This window comes from Micrasema longulum, unplaced genomic scaffold (genome assembly GCF_059751315.1).
Source record: "Micrasema longulum isolate JH-2025_06_02 unplaced genomic scaffold, ASM5975131v1 h1tg001270l, whole genome shotgun sequence".
NCBI lineage: Eukaryota > Metazoa > Arthropoda > Insecta > Trichoptera > Brachycentridae > Micrasema > Micrasema longulum.
The window spans coordinates 136,411-158,811 of record NW_028278457.1 but is presented as its reverse complement, the minus strand read 5'-3'; the positions used below and the strand labels follow the sequence as shown (position 1 = coordinate 158,811).

General features: G+C 35.2%; 1 protein-coding gene across 1 annotated transcript in view; it reads right to left on the bottom strand.

The window, feature by feature from the left end:
• LOC148276128 (QRFP-like peptide receptor) overlaps nucleotides 1-22,093 on the bottom strand; it is a gene marked incomplete at its 3' end in the record, with an annotated part of 32,995 nt that extends 10,902 nt beyond the window's left edge. The window contains exons 1-3 of the mRNA XM_088234726.1: nucleotides 22,053-22,093; nucleotides 17,920-18,180; nucleotides 7,229-7,371 (exon numbers count right to left, since the gene is read on the bottom strand). Of these exons, the coding sequence (XP_088090852.1) occupies nucleotides 7,229-7,371; nucleotides 17,920-18,155 (379 nt within the window). The remainder of the gene's footprint in view (nucleotides 1-7,228; nucleotides 7,372-17,919; nucleotides 18,181-22,052) is intronic.
• Between the last annotated feature and the right edge of the window lie 308 nt (nucleotides 22,094-22,401).

Below are 22,401 nucleotides of genomic sequence, written 5' to 3'. Positions count from 1 at the left end.
GTCCATGGCGTCCAAATAATCATCCATATAAAATTTGGATTTGCATGCCGCCGCTGCCTCCGGGAACTCGTTCTGACTCTGTTCGGCCACTGTATTTCGCACATACTGCGCAGAACTTGGTGAGCACGCGGCTCCAAAAGTCATTGACGTCATCTTGTAGGTTTTCGGCATCGACTCCGGATTATCTCGCCAGAGATAAAGTTGAGCGAGTTGATCTTGTTTTGTGATTTTTATTTGTAAAAACATTTCACTTATGTCCGCCGCAAGCGCTATATGTCCCTCCCGGAATCGAAACATATTTCCCAATAGCGATGATAATAGGTCCGGTCCGGCCATTAACTTGTCGTTGAGAGAGACGCCTCTATACTTGCTTGCGGCGTCGAAGACTACCCGTATTTTGGCGGGTTTCTTCGGATTAATGACCGCAAAATGTGGCAGGTACCACCTCTTTGGTACGTTATTTAATTCACTTTCACATACCTCGGATGCATATCCCTTTTGTAAGTATCCGTTCATTTTCTCATGATATGCGGCGGCAAGCTCTCTGTTATTTCTTAATTTTCTTTCCACTCCTTCCAGGCGGCTGAGAGCGTGTTGCCTATTGTTGGGCAACCACGTATCTCCGTCTTTCCACAAGAGTCCAGTCTCCCAATGTCCATCCTGAAGAGGTTTTGTCGTGGCTTGCATGATCGCGTATGCGCGCGTTATCTGTCTGTCAACGCGCGTGGCACTCGTTACTCCCAACGAGTCGATTGTGAAGTTATTTTTTACAAGACTTGCTAAATTAACGCAGCACTTGGTTTGCTGCGCACTATCACTGTCAGTCGGGCTCGTGGGTAGCTCCGACACGATACGCTCGTTCTGTCCGCGGCACTCGTGATTTACTTCGGTGGTTACAAACGGCCTTACTGGCCCGTTACACTCGCGATTCACTTCCGCGATTGTAAGCGGCATTACTAGCGAGCTATACTCGCTATTCACTTCGGCGGTTGTGAGTGGCATTACTAGCCCATTACGCGCGCGATTCACTGCCACGGTTATGGGCGGCATTACAAGCCCGCTACACTCGCGATTCACTTCCGCGATTGTAAGCGGCATTACTAGTGAGCTATACTCGCTATTCACTTCGGCGGTTGTGAGTGGCATTACTAGCCCATTACGCGCGCGATTCACTGCCACGGTTATGGGCGGCATTACAAGCCCGCTACACTCGCGATTCACTACCGTAGAGCATTTTGATTTACTCGTAGTCGCGAGCGTAATGTTGTTTTGCGCCAGTGCGCTGCCGTTGACTCTACCGTGAGTCACCCAGCCTAACAAGGTTCTTGAACGGATTTCATCACCGTTCGTTATCACTTCCCGCGACACTATTACGCCAGCGTTGTCTTGCCCGATGATCATTTGTGGCTTGACAATTCTCGAACCGTTCGCGGTTCCACTGCGTGCACACGGCGCTTGTGGAAGGTTCAATTCTCGCACTGTGTTCGCTCCGATGCGATATGAAATGTCACTATTTCCTTTTATGTTCACTTGCACTCGGCGCGTGTCTATCGTTGCACTATTTCCACCGATTCCGCGGATCGAGATAACATCACTACGTCCGCGGGCTCCCACTTTGTTCGCGACTTCATTGTCTATCAACGTGATAGTGGAACCTTCGTCCAGCATCGCGTTCACTGTTACGCGACCCCGTGGTCCGCTTATTTCCACTTCGATCACTTTTAATAAAACTTTCGAGTCACTATTCGGTCCGCTCATTACCCCGACGAACTGATTCCCGTCGGGCACTATTGCGGTTTCACTAACGCTGTCCGCGCTATTCACTCGCGGCTCGCTGTGTAATAACTTGTGATGGTTCGCTGTACACGTACCCACGTTGCACTTAGCGGTGCTTCGGCACTGGTTTGCTCGGTGTCCGTCACTCAGGCACCGATAACACAATTTTCTATTTCGCACAAAGTCTCGTCGCGTCAATAACGACATCTTCGCAAACTCGTTACATGCACTTAACTTATGACCGCTACGGCCGCACTTCGCGCACTTTGATTCTGTTGTTGGCCGTGATTCCGTCGCCGCGAACACTGTTTCCTTTCCACGCGCCGGTAACTTCGTCTTTTCAAAGGCGCAGGCGTCCTTGGCGTTGTCCGCGAAAACCATGATCCAGTCCACGAAGTCGCGAAGTGTTGCCTTCTTGTTAGCTCCTTTCCGCGACATCACCCAGAGTTGCCGCGTGAAAAACGGGAGTCGAAGCACCATCTCGTTCAGCAGTTCGTCCGAATGCAGGTGTTCTTTGCGCCTCTTTTCCAACGTGAGGCACATGTTCCGTACGGCAATCGCGAACTCCACTAAATCGTCCATGGTGCTTTCTGCCGTCAGTCGCGGTGATTTTCGCAGCTTGTCCAACTGCGTGCTCATGATGACGTCCGGGCGGTCGTAGTGCGTCTCGAGGGTGCTCATGATCTTATGAACGTCCTTTGATTCCACTAGTAGTCCCTCCACTAGCGCACGGGCGGGCCCTTTGAGTGCCTTCTTCAGCCTGAGAAGGTTTTCCGGGTCCGTCAGTTGGCACAGCTCTGAAGACTCCCAGAATTGGTCGCAGAATGCCGGCCAATGCACGGGGCTGCCGCTGAAGTCCTGTAGCTCCCTGGCGTTCCCCTGTCGAGCGAGCATGGCGCCGATGCGTGTTTCCTCTTCCTGGGTTTGTCCTCGATTCCCTCCTTGCTTTGCTAGCAAGGCCTCGAGTGCCAGCGTGAAACGGTCGGCTGGTTCGGCGTTGGTGTGCTCCTCGACCCATCTCTCTGTGTTGCGGCGCGCCGTTTCCTTCGGCCTCGCCTCTTGATTGTCCTCCTCAGAGAAAGGCTCGTTCCTCTTGGGGTAGACAGGATCAATGACTAGCGCGTCCCGGTCCTGGGGCGCGCTCGATGTAGCTTCCTTCTCCGCCTGGGCCAGAGCGGTCCGCGCTCCGAGTTGCGCGGTGTCTGGCTGAGCGGCTGGCTTGCTTGTAGTTCCCAAAAGCGACATCAATTGCTTGATTTGCTTCTCGTAGTGTCTTCTCTCCCGACGCCTCTCAGATCTCTCGTTCTGCAGCGTCTCGTCAGTCGCAGTCGGCGAGGGGGTTGCTTCTTCCTGAAGAGTGATGTCACCTTCCGAATCGGAATCTCCATCCGATACGGGCTTGGTGGGCTGCTCCTCGGCGTTCTTTCCAGAGCGTAGTGAGGCGGGCATCGTAGATTCGTCTCGGCTGAAGACTCAAAGTAGATGGCAGCTGAAGATCACAATCCGGCGAGTCGAAGGACCAGAAACTGTACTGTACAAGTAACAGTTTGGACTGTATTCCACAATCCTGTAGCAAGGGGTAGGTGTTGGCCGTGTCTCGCTGCCGTCGTCGCTCTCGGGGTCGTAAATCCCGAAAGTTATGAAGTCTCGAAATTCCTCTCAAGTCCGGTGTCACTGCGTAGGTCGGTGGAAGATACTGGTTCGTAGTCCTGGGGTGAAGCGATGGTCAAGTCCAAGGTGTAGATCCAGTAGTAGAGCGGGAGGTCGGGCGGGGTGACGAAATGAAACGATCAGACTAACTTGATGTCTCGAGGCGAACTCAATATTTATTGTTGTAAATGTACACATTATATAGGGCGTGTTGCGGGCTCCCGCTACCTGCGTCCGAACCGGCGTTAGGCCAATACGGGAGTGGGGGGGGAAATACCGCTCCCACTATACCCGGCCGGCGCGCCTCCCCCAAAGTGCATATAGGGAGGTGCCGGCGCTCGGCCCGGTCACTTCGCTGGGAGCCGCCGCACGCGCCACATCAATTACAAAATGTCTTTTTTAAGGCAGTCCTTAGTCTTTATACAAATACAAATATGCATGTTAGGGCAATAACGCGTCAAACGTCTAGATTCAGGCCCTTTTTAGGGCCTGTAACACAAATTCCTGCTCTATAGTACCCCGGTATCGCTAAAGTCAGACCCGAAAGTGGAATATTCATCCTTTATTGTGGGTCCAACATTTAGCCTACAGATACCGGGGGCCCTAACTATATTATTGCATTTCATTTACACATTTAACCGTCCGTTACATTTAGTATAACTGAATCATTATTATCTGTTTTTCTTTTAACTTCGTATATTTTTTTTATGATGTACTCGTATATTCGAAATTATGTAACTTCAAATTACGAAATAAATATAACAGTGTTAGTCCCTCTCCAAGCACAAGAGCTAGTCTCTTTTTTGGAGAGTTACAGCTGTAACATTAAAAAGCTCTTAAAGTAGATTGTACAGAAAAAAAACATTTACCAATTACGTAATTATATTAATCACTAAAAAATAAAATATGTACTCTGGTTTTTCCTTCTAATGGTTTGTTGCTGTGTAACAAATGGGCTTAACTAAAGATTTCCTTTAATCTAAAATTAACTACAAATATAAAGGTTATATATTTATTTATCTCTGCGTTAGTTAAAAGAACCAGAACTTTAGCAATAATTAATTGAATTTCTTATGAAATACGAGTATTTATAGAACAAGTAAATAAAACTGGTCCGTCTCATGGCGTGATGGATACCATGTTGTTCAAATATAGCCCTATGCACCATTATTAGATGGGAATAAAGGTAAGAAAAAACAACATATTATATGTATATATAGCCCGAGAGACAACGATAACTTTATAAACCCATTAACAATTATTTTGGTGGTTATAAAGCTGATTGAATAAAAATATCCTTTAAATATGTAGAAGCTAAAAGATAATTTAAATTATTGTGAAAAGTTTAGTCTTATCCTGATTGAAGTTTGATACCTGGCCTTTAAAATGTATCCATTTGATTTAAAAAAAGGACCTCCAGGGTACTTAAATTAAGTGAATAATTTGTAAAAGTAAACCCTTGAAAGATAATCATATTTTGAAGTACATTTTAATGCACATTGGTATGGTTAACCATGTGTCGATTCGACGCATATAAAATTATGTTTGAGTGCACGTATTTTGGATTGTGTAAATAATATGTTTGTGCAACTGGTGTGCGTCACTAAAAATGTTATTGTGTTATAGATAAATGAGAAACATTAAGGTTTATTTGTATTTTTACTGGAAAAAATCCTTAGATAACCAAAATAAATATTAATCTCACTATATAAATCTAAAAAATGTTGAGATCTCTTCTTTTGATTTATAATTTTAACGATAAACTTTTTGAAAATATTTTTTTATAATCTTTTTTATGTGGGAATTTTTAAAATTAACGATTCTATCAACCCCTAAGAATAAAATGGATAACCAGATCCTAAATATTTGTCATCAATGACTAAATAAACACATTAAACTGAAAGGTAAAATATTTCTCCGAATATATTAAATTATTGGTTTAATAAAAAATATCTAGTCGATTACGTAGATAAATTTTTTATACTTATTTATGAAATCCAGCTTGTTTTTTTGATTAATTTGGGATGTTCACAATACTAACAAATATTCAATGTCTTACTAATTTAAACTCAAGACGAGTCAATTGCAATTTCATGCAATATATTAACGTTAAGGACAAATTTATATAATTCATATTTTATCTGGTAAACTGATGTCAGGTTTTTCTTGTGAATTCTTCAGCTTCTTACTCCCCCTCATCTGCCTACGCAAACCGTTTTTCTCGAATCAGATTATGACTAATCTAGGAATACATAAAATACGAGCAATTAATAAACATTAAATAGTAAACAATCTGATCCAAAAGTCTGTTATATATAACAGTGCGCAGTGGTCTATCACGAATCATAACAAATTCGTTTTTGTATAAATTAGATTTTTTTTTTTTTTTTTTTAAATTCATTTTATTTAGTTCTATGATTAGCATAGTCTAATTTATATATTTACAACACAATATTTACATCTTCACTTATTCTAACATTATTTCTCACTATTATACACTTAATATCCTAATTTATAATATTAACTGTTTCATATGTACATTTTCATTAATTATAGTCACTATTTACACTATATACTACCTAATATTTTTCACATATATACTTTTTACATTTAATTTTAAATATATTTACATTTATTTCATTTTTTATGCTTTCTGGCATTTCTTCAAATAGTTGTATTCCCTTGTACATAAGGCAGTTTTGGGACATTGCTTTTGATTTCTTTTCCAGTCTTATATTTTTAGATCCTCTTGTTGCATAGTTATGAAAAAACTCATTATTTTTTAGTTTACTTTGAAAATATCTCGGAACTATTCCTTTTATAATTTTGTTTATTTCATTGACAACATTGAATTTGATTCTTTGATCAATTGTCATGATATCTAGAAGTTGAATCATTTTCTTAACTTTTGTTTGTCTCCCACATCTTAATATTATCCTCATCGCTTTGTTTTGTATTATTTGGAGTCTTTTTAGATCTCCTTCATTACTTAAATATAAAATACTGGAGCAATAATCAATGCGGGGAACGATAATACTTTTAAATATCAGCAGAGAGGTTTTAATGTCTAATTTATTCCTTATCCTTCCTAACAGGGATACCTTTTTTGCGATTTTCTTACTCGTATAGTCTGCATTTTTTGAAAAAGATAATTTAGAGTCAATCCAAACTCCTAGATATTTTATGCTTTCAACATTCTCAAGTTTTATTAATATGGTCTAAATAAACTTAATATTAATTAAGAATTGATTTCGTTTTTCTTTAAAATTATGGAGTAGATAGAAACTTTATAACGACATTTAAATCTAAATATAATAAAAGATAAATGTAAAAAAAACCTATTTAATTTTATAGAACCTTCTTTCCCCAACGCGACGATACAGCAATACATAATATGAGTGGAAAACCTTTTCTTACACAAACAAAACAAATATATGAAAACGCTTTCAAGAATGAAGGAAGTGGTAAATCTAGAACTAATGGAGATAAGGTCGTTAACATCGCATGCTACGCAAACATAGTGGCAATTCCTTATGACTCAAATATGTTTATCTCAGTCAGTGATACAAAAAGTTTTTAAGTTTTAAAATCTCGAGCCACAGCGTTTTAAACTCCGAAGTAATGAAAATAAACACTTTATTTATTTATGTGTGTATTTTTAATCCATAAATTGAAGGATGTTATTTTGTTGATATTTGAATTTTTACATCATATCTACATACAAAATACTAATTTCTTGATTTGACTCGTATACAATGTCGGTGCTATGAAAAAAACAAGAAGATACGAAATATTTACTTACCCTGAAAATAATGAGTGGTCTTGCACATGTTTTCTCCGTAAAGCCAGACAAGGGTAACCGCCTTCCCTATCTGAATGGGGATGCAGAGAAGAGTGACAAGAAGATCTGCTACTGAAAGGTTCACCAGGAAGAGATTGGTGACACTGAAAAATTAAAAACTATTATAAAATATGAACTTATAAGTGATGAGTATCTATAAGATTGAAAAAATTGTTTAAAGAATACAATAAATTATAAGTCAAATAATTATTAGTTTTACAATATATTTAAGGGTAAGTTATCTTGGTAGAAACTCTTTGGAATCTACCCAAGTTGGTCGAAAAATCAATACCCCAGCTGGTTCTAGGTAATCTGGGCGCTGTTTGATTTATTTTCGTCCGAATTTATCTGATATTTTTGTGCGCTTGAATTTTGTGTAATGTACCGCCAGAGAAATAACTAACTGAATATTTATTTTGGAGTCAAAGATTTTTTGGCAGAGTTAAATAAAAAAAAACTTTATTTTTTTCCCCAGAAACTAATAGTTTACTTGTATGCATAAGGTTCAGTAACAAGAAACAGTTTGCTTCGAAAATGTTATTTGATCACGAGAGTTTAACGTGTGATTTTATAAGGCTTTTTCATAAAAACATCAGAAAAAAAATTAACATTTATTTGAACCTGTTTCCAATTGTTCCAAGATGCTCAACTTTTGGAAATAAGACAGATATATTGTTTTCAATGTTTAAAATATATATTTAAGAATTAAAATGTATTTACAAGTAATTAAAATATATCAAGTCAAAGAAGGAATCGTGTGCTAGAAATACCACATTGTAAAACGAGGCTAGCACAGAGACATGCGTATGTTATAGGCCCAAAATTTTTAGAATTATATTTTACTGATAATATTTCATTAATTCCAAACTTTTAAAATATTCCTTCTTTTTAAAAACAAGCACTATCCTGGATCCAAACTGAAGATATTAACTTTTTTTTCTATGATATGTTTTGTTGCCCTTTAATAAAAAGGAATATTTTAAAGTTCGAATTACATTTTTTATTTCCTCTTTTAATGACTATAAAATAAAAGAGTACCTTATAGTCTTTTACAGAATATTTTCTTTTATCTTTCTTATATGACACAAAAATATTATACATGCTTATTTATTATAGGAGCGAAAATTCATAAACATTTCTAGTATACCCCACGAACAGGCCATGCCTTTGTGGGATTTTTTGGTTTAATATTTTTACTGATAATATGTATTTCATTACTATATAATTATCCTTAATTTTTTTAATACTCTGTTTTACCTCTTATTTCTGTCACGCCAAAACCCAGTCACTGATAAACATTTATAAATAAAAGTGGAATAAAACGACATACGTATTTTTATTATTATCATAATTAAAATGAAATGCAGTTCCACCAAGAAATGTCAGTAGAAAAACTCAATCTATCCTATATTTGCTTGAACTTTTTTAGGAAAATAATTTCGAATCTCTTCCAAAATAAATACATATCAATGTGTACATACCTGTAGACCTATAGGTCTATTATATTTTTAAAAACCTTAAAATAAAATATTTTTTTAATTAAAGATAAAGTAATGAAAGAAAATTATTAAATATGGCACTTTTTAGGCTATTTTGACTTGAGTTACATTTTTAACAATTAAAAGTATCTTAAACCATAAATAAACCGAGATCAACTTTTAAATCTCAAATTAAGTATCAAAAATAACTTTAATCGACTTCTGGTAACAACGAACAAAAATTCTGACAACTGACGACTTTTAGCGTGTAAATTATTGGCAGTCATTGCATAAAGTAAGAGAACATTGAAGGCACCCAGGGTTGCTGCACGCTGCACCCCATACAAACATAGGTAGTCATTTTATACTTTCTTGTAGGACAAATTTTGCACAATTATTCAGTATTTTGACTCATTGGTTGTGTCTGGACATCAACTGTAACCATATCGTTACCTAAAACTCGAGTCATTGTCGACCGGAGCTCTCTCGGAAAATTTGTGCTTATTAGACGTCTTTGCATATTAGGCACTACGAGCAAACGAGCTAACATTTTGAGAAAATCTCCTCTGTCAACATCCTTTGACTGGTAAATATTATAAAGAATGTACGCATTCATGCCACTCGAAAGTCTAGGATGCAATATAATAATACCATAGTCCATCCCCTTGTTCGGCGGCTACTCGAGTAAATCGAACATTTCTTGTCAGCTTTATCAAAATATTCCAATGTAAAAACACCTTTTTAAATAAATGTTTCATATTTCCTATGCTGGGAATTCAACCTGAGGCTTCTTGGACGGTAGGCAAACGCGCTGACCATAGATTACGAGGCGAACGTACTACAATCTTCAAATACACAAATCTACTAAATAATTCGCTTTTGCCATGAATTTATTTTTTCTGAAATTTTGAAACTGTCTCTTATAACTTTTTTTCGTTGTTGTTCAACTCAAAAGCTTTTTATGCTCTACTGAATATAAAGATAAAAAAATGGAAATTATTGTAAAATTTGGTATGGTACTGAAACATATGAAATAGGTGATTTTTATGTTTTCCAGGGTGTATACTGATTTATGATAAAACCGGTGTCTGGTAGAGGAAAAGACAATTTATTCAAATCTTAAGTTGATGTCTGCGGAAATACTTAAGAGTAATCGAGAAAACGGATATTCTAAACCATTTGAGAACAATTATAGTTAATTATATTCACGTATTTAGATTTTTACAAAGAAAATCAAATTTTTCTATAAACCTATGTTCAATTGTCATGGGTAGGTATTGAAAAATAAAAAAAATAGCTTTAGGTCCATAAAAATCAAAAGTAAAATTGTTAATAATTTTAATATTAAAATCAAACACCGATTTGTTAATTGTACTAATTTGATTCCTTTTATTTTTTTAAAAGCTAACACAAAAAATCGTAAAGTTCAATAAATCTTGTAGGTCTATTATTTTTTATTTGTTATATATGGGATATAAATTATTTTTTAGATTGATTATATTTCAGATGGATAGTCATTTATTTGATTACTTGAAAAAACAAGGTTCTACTAAATTTACTTCAATATTTTTTTTATATTTAGTTGACATGTTTAAAATATGTAAAGATCGGGTAGAATGTTTCAGCTGTAACCTGTTTTAGGAGCTTCACCCTATTTGCTCTAGTGACTAGAAAACCAAAGAAAACTTGTCAGGAGGTGGTGGACTGTTGTCATTCGTAAACAAACCTGCCGATCCACTTAAAAAGTGTTCGGCATTTGGTGTCCTGCTGTCGTCGATAGATGGATACCTTTTATTTATTGCTTTTACTTTGTCAATCATGTATATTGCTACCTCCCTTAAAAAGTCTAAATAACTAATTACTACACGAACATCGCTAAATCCTCATTTAGGCTTCTGCTTTGCATCGCACCTTCGGTTGCATTGTCTGTAAACTTAAAAAAGGGCTATGCATCGACAGATGGGAGACATCTTGGAGAGTAACATTATCGCGTGGGCAGGTGTTGATTATAGATTTCTTGAATCTATGAATCTTGAAGTAGCTCATGAATCCACCATGTTCCGTCAGGATTTGTGTACGTTCGTATATTCCATAAACACTATTAGAATAAAACATTAATATCGATAATAAAATATAATGGAAAGCTGTGCATAATCGCTTATATGAACAGTTCGCCATTGGATAGGCCCTGAGTGGTATTCCTGGGATGGTTAACACAAAACAATAGTGTAATGGGTCGTATCACACGGTTATATTTTATCTTATTAGCACCTGAAGCGTCAGATATATCGCCTTACTTTATATGAAAAGGTTGATTGCTTATTGAAGCGGCATTTTATTTAATCTTCAGCACTTTATGTTCCATCAAGAGCGGATAAGGCTTTGAAGATGATAATTTTTTTTTAAAATACGCTCGAAATCAACAGTTTGTCACTGATTTTTTATTTGAAATGTACTCGTATATGAAGAAAATATGCATGAATGGACAAATTTTTCTTTTTTGGCGGTGTGTCGTTCTATTCTTTCTGCCTACTTTTTTGTAGAACCATTATGATGGCGATATACTTAATTCGTTGTAAGAGCCTTGTAATTAAGAGCATATATTCGTAGGTATGATCAAATATTGATATTTTTAAATGAACAAAAATGTAGGTAAGCAGTTATTGCAAATATAAACAATGGGGAAAATTTTATTATTTGAAAACTACGGTTTTAATTTTATTTTTTTCAGTCATTAAAATATTATTTACTTCCATGTTACACACTAAATTTGTAAAATCTGTAAACCGGACCCTTGCGTGCAGGTGTTCATTCGCAGAATGTCTAGTCTTATATTCACGCATTGGGCTCTTGGCGAGCACGTGTAAGGAGGGCCAGTCTCGTTGAACAGGGTATAGACAAGGAAATAAAAATATCAATGCCTAGGCGTTCAAACGTTCATTTATTCTTTTGCTTATTACATAAAACTGCACCTTTTTTATAGCTGTACAAATCTGATTTTATCAAGTCTACAGCTGGGTTATTCTAATTTTCTTGTCAACTATAATCAAATTCGTCCAATAGGGTGTACCACAAAAAACTTTTTTGGAAAGTTGATAAAATGTTGTCACTATAGTCACATGCTTGCCATAAAAACTTCAGTCAAATTGAAAAATATTCATGTCTCCTGGAATGGGGCTAAAGTTAGATTTTAACATTCATATAGATATAATATTCTTTTTCACAAACACATTTTCTTTTTTATTTTCAAGTATGAAAATGTAAAGTTCAGAAGGTCAGATAATAGTACTAAAACTTATTTAACTGTCATGTAATATTTAATTTTCCCCGATTAGACATAAAATAATTAATTTCTCACATAATTTAGGTTTATCGTTCCAATATCGCCCCAGGGAAATAATTACTCTTTTTTGATGGTCGAAAAGATGAAAAAATACGGATAAAAATAGCCAGTGGTAAATTTGTTCAGACAAAAATACACGGAGAACTCATATCTTTGATTAAAGAACTAGATTCAACATATTTTGGACAGGCAACCCCAGACAGTGCCTCTGGGAAAGATATACATAATATCATCAATACTAAACTTTGATAAAAAAACCATTGAAATTTGATAAGGTATCCAAAATAAAATACTTTTAATGGATTTAACTTAACTTAACTAACTAACTAACTAACCATCACGCCATTTCCCCGGAGGGGTAGGCAGAGAGGATAGAACGCCACACCACTCTGTCCTGGCACACTTCCTTTGCTTCCTTCACATTCATACATCTTCTCATGCACGCACGTCGATTATTCCGACTTTTCACATGACCACTTTCAAGAATTTGTTGTACTTGATCATGCCATGTCTTTCTCGGCCTTCCTCGACTTCTACAACCAGACACATTCGCATCATAAATCTTTTTAGCCGTTCTTTCATCATTCATTCGCTCCACATGACCGAACCATCGCAAAAGACCTTTCTTAATTTTGTCGATAATGCTTAACTCAGCCTTGCATTCTGCTCTAATTTCGACATTAGGGCACCTATCATACATTGTTTTTCCGCACATTCGCCCGAGGGATCGCATTTCAACAGCATTCAGTCTACTTTCGTCCCTTTTTTCCAACTCCATGCTTCGCTTCCATACATTTCCATTAACTTAACTTTTATTTATTAAATATACAAGAGTGTATAATTTGATGTGTTTTGTCTTGTTAGGTAGTTATCAAACTTACTTAAATATTTACAAAGTTTCCTTATGTACTAACAATAACAGCTGTTTAATGATAATAGTGCTTATAGTTTATGGGGGTACATATTTAACGAGTATTGAGGATTTCTATATACGAGTAGACCAAGAAAAGTAAAGTTATTAAAATCAATTAGGGTTAACTAAGTACATTTTATTTCAATTTTATTAGTGGACAGGCGCCGAAGCACAATTTGTAAGACCAACTGTGAAACTGGTGTCGCGGGTTCGATTTTCGCCAGTTGCAAGAAAAAATCCAAGAAAGATTTTTTTGTCAATTGGTCTGAGTGTTGGGGTGTATTTTTCACTACCTCCTTCCATATCCCCTCTATTCCACCTGCTGACCAGCCTCAAAATAGAGGCTAAGCGGGTTATATCTTTAAAAAAAAAACTGTCAGTACTTTTATTCAACCATATCATAAAACAGGAATTATTGTGAGTACATCAGAAAACTGTAAAATTGATGTAAATATTGAACTCTTATTTAGCGTCGTGGTAAAAAACAATGTTACTGGCGTCCGTGCCCCGTTGGACCCGCCTTTTAAAAAAAACATATTTGAAAAAAAAAATATGTTCGATTTTAATTTTGATTTTTGTTTATTGTAGATGGTTCATAATCTGTTTATTGGTAAATAAGAAAATCTTTAAATTACAAAAATATATACTTTAATCAGTCTTAACACATTGTAGTCGGGCGCTTCGAACAATAGACTCTAGCCTATAGCGGGTGTTTTTCGCGATTAGCGCAAAAATATATCGCTTTCTTAAAATTGACACAATTTCTAAACCAAATAATATTTTCGATCGAAATTTTCAAAGAAATCATATTTGACATTTGATCATCAAAAATAAATAAATTTAGGTAAAAAGTGGTCAATAATTGGTTTTACTTTGCATAATCGGTCGGAACTATCTATGATTTCTTCATTGTTAGAAAAATGCCACGCTTTCCATATCTGCCGAAACCGGTCTCTGGACATCGTTTTAGCAAAATAAGGAGTTTCGGTTGTTGGTTCAGTAGACCAGTACTCGTCCCTTATATCCTTTCGAACTTGTCCCATCAAAATAATCAGCCCCAAAAACTTTTTCATTTCTTTCAAAGTAATATTTTTCCACTTTCCCGATTTTTTATATAATTTGTAATTATGTGAGTTTTGGTGGTAATATCTATTAGATTCGTTTATAAAATATTCAAACAAATCATCACCGATAAATAACTCTATCGCATCACTTACAGTTTGAGGACAATGGACATTTGAATTCAAACCGCGGCGGCCTAAAAACGATTCCAGAACTGGAGGATTATCAAACGATGACCACTCGTCCACATCCTCATCTGAGCTCGTCTCCGAATCAGAATCACTTTCAATAGTGCGACGGTGAAACGTTCTAGGTCTTGGTATTTGTTCATCATCACTCGGTTCTTTGTCTGACAACTCTTCAATGTCATCATTCCATGAACAATTAGATAAATTGTCGGCATACACTTCATCGTCACTATCATTGGCTTGTAAAGACATTTTTGTAGGGGTAACGTCCTATACAATGCTAATATATTCAAATAAGAAAATACCAAACAGTAAACAAAACAGTGCGAGCGGTATGAAAAATAGTCCAATACGTGAAATGACTCAAACTAAACTGGAGATTGAGATCGCATAAAACTCTAGATTTCTGGCGACGCCTTTACAAGTGGCACACTAGCCAATCCGGACAAGGCATCTCAAATAACGTCGACAGACTGTCGCCTAGCACCTCAGGTAACAAATCACCCTTCAAGGCGTTTTATTTCACGCTGATAACAAACCCGTTTAATGCCGTTTCCCGCCAACAACCGACAGTCGACAAAAACGGCATTTGCCGTGTCCCGCGGTTGACCGACAGTCCGCGAAAAACGGCAAATGCCGTGTCCCGACGACAATGTGTTAAACAACAACGTTGACAAAATAAAAAAATGTAAAAACTGTGTTTAGTAATTTGGAAAGGAAGGTACTGAGGAGGGGGGCACTTCCCCGAAAAACGCGAGATTAGTGGAATAATAAAAAATCGACATGGGTCCAAAGGGGCAAGGACGCCAGTTAAGAGTTAAGTTAGTTTTATAATGTCCTAAAAAGACAAAACGCGTCACATTATAAAGGTACTCTTTTGTGTATTTTAAAATTAAAGTACTTTATTTTGGATTAATTACCAAATTTAATATGGAATTCTACCAATTAGCTGGATGCACAATAAACAACTAATTGTGTTATTGGTTTTATGATATCGCATAAAATTTGGGGTCTCTAATGGATCCATTTCATTTTTTGAAAATGCTTAAAACTTGGCAAAACATGCCTCCAAAATTTGGCAAGCTGAAACACTGGAAACATCTCTCATGTGGCTGACAATAAGAAACCGAATTTTACCTTTATATATTTGGATCACTTAATTTAACTCCGCAATTATCTTTACTAAGTGAGTTTGTTATAAAGTTTAAGGCTTCAACGTGGTTTATACGAGTAATAGAATGCAATTGAAAATTATTATATGCGCATCATATAACTATTTTTAGATTTAAAAAATCCACATACTTTAGAGATAAACTTAATGCTGTTGTTTTATCAACCCTACAGAGAAATGCTTTTATGGTACACCCATAACAACTCCTTTTGGGATTGTTGTTTGTCTTATGAAAACTAATCAGACAGCGAAAGGATACAAATAGCTCGACAAACAGAGTTAAAAACAAACAGAGTTTTTCACTCATCACAAGTTGATTTTGAGGTAGATAGATGTACATAGATCTGATTTATTAGCAGTCTTAATAGTAAAGAACCACTTCTCATGATAAGAGCTTTAGTTGATCGTTAAAAGAGCAACTAGTAAAATAAAGAAATTTTTGATTCTTTTGCACATACAAGCAGTCAAAACAGTTGTAAAAGAGCTCACAGAAGTTTGAAGGCTTATTTTTTGGTTTTAAAAAATGTGATGGGCTTATTAGACTGAGTTGAACTGAAAATATTACTGGACAGAAAATCTTTTCAGAGTTACTGAACGTCAAAAAGAAACGGCTACCGATGCTAAGACAAAATTGTCAAGAGATTTGCTCGCACAGACAAACGTCGCTTCTTGGATTCGCAAATAAATGCAGCAGAATAGGCATCTCACAGAAATGACTAAAAAACACTATTTAAAATCACTCGCAAAATATGTATGTGGCAAGACAACACCATCCCCGGGTTCTGTTTGCAGTCCCAGTGGAGTAGTTGAGTCTGATATGGAGCTAATGTGTGACATAATGAATGATGATTTCTGCGGGGTCCTTAATCGCCTACCTCTCTTGGACCTATTCGATAGTTTGGCAGAGGCTGTTCAAATTAACATCCCTAGAGCAGCCAATATATTTGACCATTCTCCAACCACTAATGAAATCATCAAGGTGGTGAAATGTTCAAAGAATGGGAAAGCGCCGGGCGAAGATGGAATCAGTCCCAAGCTGTAAAAAGGTAGTTTAGATGCAACTTTTAAGCCTCTCCACACTTTATTATCAAAAATTTGGGATGAAAAACTTTGTCTGAGGGATTGAATTAATAACACGATCATTGCATTTCATAAGAAAGGTGATCTTTTCGAGTGCAATAACTACCGCGGAATAACTCAACTGAGCGTTCCAGGAAAGATTCTTGCTCAGATATTCTTGGGCAGAATACGAGCTCCTGTATTGCAGATTCTGAAAGTCAACCAAACTGGTTTTATTCCTAGTAAATCATGTGCGGACCATATTCATAATAAAAAACCCATTAGCCAACAGAGCAAAAAAAAGCATTCACTCCGCGCGAGTTGCTTCATTGACCACGAGAAAGCATTTGATAGTCCGCATCAACCATTTCTTTGGAAAATTCTCGATGCGTATGGTATTCCTCCCTAGATTATTGCTGTTTTAAAGCGCTTCACATAGACCATAGACATCAATTATTGTCTAGGAATCGGCAGCTCTTGAACTGATTGGTTTGGGGTCTCCACTAGAATGAGACAAAGTTGCGTCCTTGTACCGTTCTTATTCATCGTCTTGTAGATTTTATCTTATGCAAATCAATACCACTTGGAATGCTATTCTGAACCATTATCGTGGCACAAGAAAACAGTTTTTCTCGTGTATTTTGTATGTAAATACACGCGATTATGTGGCCACGAGAGCGTTTGGAATACCAGCCCTGATCGAGGTATAAAAGTGAACTCCCTTCTAAAGTAATGCGACTTGAGTATGCAGACGATACGGTTCTTCTTGAAAAGTCTGTTGGTGACTTTCGGAAAATTGTTGACACACTGCAGGAAAACTCTAGTCATCTTTGTCTTAATTTTAATATCAAATGACTCATATCATATGCAAAAAATCCTGTCCTGATCCTGATCAGCCTCTCTATAATAATAGACAGAGGATTTAGAAAGTTAACAGATTTAAATGCTTGGGAGTTCACATACTTGAGGCCATCCTCAATTGTGGTAAATGCTCAACATGGTCAACAATAGACCTAAGTATTGTAAAAAAATCATTTAAATGTTACAGCTTATACTGAAGATCTCAATGTTACATGGCAGATATTAATTTTTTTATTTGGTTATTGAACGTTTTTAATTTGAAATTTTTTATACATGAAAATAGTAAAAAAAACAACGTTATATATAAAAAAAACATACATAATAAAATACGTTTTTGACAGAAAAAAAATATTTTTGGGCTTATTCCAGGAAACCTAAATATTTTTTGATTTGACTAAAAATTTTTACTGTAAACAAATTAATAAAGCGATAACTTCTTATCCACCTGAAATTTTGAATTAAAAAAAAAGTTTATCTCAACACATCTTTTGTCCAACCAAATCACACCGTCTGCGTTGTGAGGCTCTGTTTATTCTTCAGAGCTAGAAGCAATAAAAGTTAATTCAGTGGTACTTACTTTCTCATGTACTGGTACTTGATGACAACTACGATCACCAGTAAATTGGCAGCGAGGGAAAGTAAGAACACGGGAACATACAATCCGATGAGGATGTAGTCAGGGTTGATAAATGCACTGAACACGGATCCTGGGTCCCAGAAACTGTCATTAAACTCAGCATCGTATTCCGAGTCATTCTGCATATTGATTTCTAGTTCATACGTGTAAGAGTCACTCAGATTTTCATGGAACATCTTTAATTGACCGAGTCATTCATGTCTATAAAAGATAACATAAAAGATGAAAAAAAGTTGTGATAAAGTTGTGTTATTTTAATTTAATAAATTTTTATGTGTTAGCTAGCAAAGTAAAAACTCAAAAGATTTGAAATAATTTTAAATTATTTTATTTATGTTCAAACTACATGGAAAACAATATTTAAGAATCCTCCTAACTGAAAACCTGTTCTCAGGTTCAAAGACTGTACCGTGTTCAAAATTCACATTTACTTGACATTGTTTACATGTTATAAAACATTTCTTTTTTATTTCGTCAATGCTAATTTGCTTTAACCAGATTTCAAGCATAGCAACATATTAATAATTTGACAGACAAATAATCCTTACACCTTGAACGAATGTTTTGTTGAAGTGTGGAATATTGACAGTGATATTATTTTTGTGTAAATTTCTTGTTATAATTATCAGACGTTTAATTTCTTAATATTATGAATATTCTAAGTTTATCAACAAAACGGGCTTAGTTTTATAAAGAAGTTTGAGAAAATAAATCAACGTGATTGAGTGGGTATTTTTTATTAAATCAGTAATTTGATGTCATCATTCGAAGAAATGTTTTCCTTTTTGGTTAAAAGTGTTTGTTTAGTCATTCATGACAAATATTTACAAAATGGCTATTTATTTTATTCTTAGCGTTTGATAGAATCGTTAATTTAAAGAACGATTACGTTCATACATGTCTCGCTGTCTGCAGACCATACAAAAGTAAACACTAGTAGATGGTATAACAAATACACGCCTATATGAATATTATTTACAGGTAATTCTCCTTTAAAGCGCTAGATAGGTTTCTATAAAATGCTCTGTTATTTAAAATTATTATTATTTAAGGTAAATGAATAAACAAAAATAATTTTTACGATTATTTTCATTGGAAATTTTACAAAACTTGGTTTTCGGAAACTTTACACTAAATTGATTGTTACAAATACTATAACAGTATAATTTAGGTTCTTTTCACAAAATAGTGTACAAAACAAAAAATAACCTATCTTATTTTTGTACAAAACCAAAAATAACTTATCTAATTTTTTGTATTGAACACCATTTTGTGAAAAGGACCTAAATAATATTGTCATGGTATTTGTTAATCAATATCAATATGGTGTAAAGTTTCCGCAAATCAAGTTTTGTAAAATTTCAATTGAAAATAAACATAAAAATGGCATTATTCAATAAAAAATCATACAACCGCCATCGACGAAAAATTAGTTTCATATTTTCGTTTAGAATCACCTTAATTTTAAAAATATCTTATTTGTGTCGAACAGTAAAAAAATAACCAATTTGTTGAATCTTGATTTGCGATTATCTTCTCCTAGCTGCTCGATAAAACTAAACGTAAATGTTTTTTTGGTTGAAATCTGAATCTTTTTTTTGTTATTTGCTTTATGCCATCATCATTATGCCATCATTATGCCATCATCTTAAAAGGCTGTGCTACTAAATTCCTTTACACGCGGTGATGTAACATCGTGTTACCACAAGCAAAAGACAGAACATTCTGGAGTTCAGACATTTAAAGAAAAAACATAGCGACAAACTAAAATAATTATTTTTCCATAAAAAAATAAATAATGTAATTACGCCTGTTCTACCAAAATAAATTTAAAAACTAAAATACGCCAGTAACTTCCACTTACTCCCAATAACCGACTGATTGAACAACTTTCTTATTTTGTTTTCGCCTTTTTCACACAAACACCGGCCACCGAACAGCGTCTTTGCCTTTCCTTTTAAAAGTTCTATTATTGTGCTCTTAAACAGTCAAACAGATTTATTGTAGTATTGATATTACTTTTATTCGTATTATCAATATCATTCTTCGCATAGTAAGGATAAATATTTTTTGTATTAAAATCCAGCATATTCATATCAATTTATTTTTCCAAATCCGGTGTGAAAATGTCCATTTGAAGATTACAAAAAATACAACTTCTTCATTTACATAAATAATAATGATATGTCTATTACTGGACATTAGACAATCATTTTTAAAATAGTCATTGACACATTTCTGGTCATGCGGCTACTAGAGGAGATCCCAGCAAAGCTCGTACGAGGTTTTCCTGAAATTTGAATTAGTTAACTCCAAAACACGTACGACGTTTGCTCAGAGGAATTTCTCTTTTGTGGCCCCAAGAGTGTTCAATGTCCTGGATGAACATATTAAGTTCTCCGAAACGAAAGCCATCTTCAGGAGGAGTGAACAAGTCTGGATTTTGTCTAAGAGAAGAGACCATTGCAGGAGACTGCTGCGAGATATTGCGTAGATTTATATACTATTAAGCGTGTTGTCCAGATGTCCTTTGAAAATATGTATGTTTATGTTATAATACTTAATTTTTATTTTTGATATTATTTAATTATGTACGTGCTTCCACTTTCCATTATGATGTATCGCAACTCAACACACGGCCCTTGGCCTCATAGAGTTTGGGAAATGTTATAATTGTATTTTTTTCGTAATATGTATGTATTTGTATGAATAAATAAATAAATAAATAATAAATATCAAGTTTTGTATCTTATGTAGACACGTGTTACACCACAGATTTACGAAAGTTAAAAAGTCTGTGATCTTAGTTTTCTTGACGTTTCTTAATAGGTCGTTGTAAAATTTCTGGTACGGAAAAAAGCTATTTTTAGCAGCTTTTCGAATTTTTAAGTTCTTTCAGCGGTTGGGTGAGCATTAAAAAAAAATCAAGATTTTTTTAAAGGCCTTCATGGAATTTCTTCAAAGCTTGTTCTTTTGTTTCACAATCTTCATCACTGTTATTTTCCTCGAAAACGATTTTAACGTCTGAAGCCATTTTTAGCATATTATCTACTTTCCCAATTTTATGTTCCATTAATAAATCTTGAACGTGCTTAATACGCATATCATTGTTACCAAATTACCGTCGCCTTCATTCGATTTCACAAGTTCTAATATGCGAACGATTTAATTTGCCGTTGAAGTAGATTCAACATACACACGACCGTGTTGTGGAATCCCTTCCACAAAAATTTCAATTGCGTTAAGGTTAAACCACATTACGGCGGCGCGACACTTCAGCGGCGCGGCGCTTAACTTCTCTAAAAAAGCCATATCACACTACGGCGGCATGGCGCGGCACTGCGCGGCTCTTTGCGGCAATACTCTTGAATGAGTTCAAAAAAAAATTCTTACGTTATATACATTTTAAATTAAAAACATTAAATTTGTTAAAACTTAACGATAGAAGAAAAATTATTGACCTTTTCAATTTATTCAATATTGGATTGCCCTGATTTATTATTACTATTATCTCTCATCAGGGTGCCAGGAAGAATGACTAGACAGGTGCCACCGTTTTGTAGCAACAATTCACGGACAGTGTATACTTGTAATGCCGTATTAAACATACTTCATGAACTCGGTAAAAGTTATTCCCACGTATCTGATTATTTAGTGTAGGGTATTGTTCCTATAGAAAAAACCTTTTGAACTTTTTCAAAGATGGTGATACACACAAAGATGAAATAATTTCCCCAATGAACTAAAAACTATTGAAAATAACATATCAATAAATAAATTTAAAGTAATTCTAAAGAAATTTTTTGAACACGTGTAAAAACTACATTTAATTTTAATTAGTATGAATGTATTATTGTTTTATGTTTTGTCTTTTTATTTCCTATGTTTTTATTTTTTTCTCATGTACTCGTATTTACAATTATATAAACTCTTATAATAGACAATAAACAACTACAACAGTGTAAGTCACTCTCCAAGCACAATAGTTAGTCTCTTTTTTGGAGAGTTACAGTGATAACATTTACTAGATGTGTTAAAGTAGATATGTATAGAATTTTGAGAAAAACATGTACCTTTTATGTTATTTATTAGTAAAAAATAAAAAAATTCAGGCATTTACTGGGCATTAGAAACGTCATTAGCTGGTTAAAATCTTCCATATTCCGTATTTAAAAACGTTTTTCGCCACTTTGAAAATATTTGTCAAATTAGTTCTCGCTTGGGACCAACATATAGACTCTTGTAATGTTTTTATAACGTAACTTCATTTAGCTCTTTTTTGAAAAATCATTAACCGTGTTCAGACACCTGCGTAAACGTAAATATTTACATGCTAGGCAGGAAGCTTTACGTGCACTATAACAATTCTAAAAATGTGTTCCACAAACAAAACATAAATTTCACGCCGCGAACCACTAATAA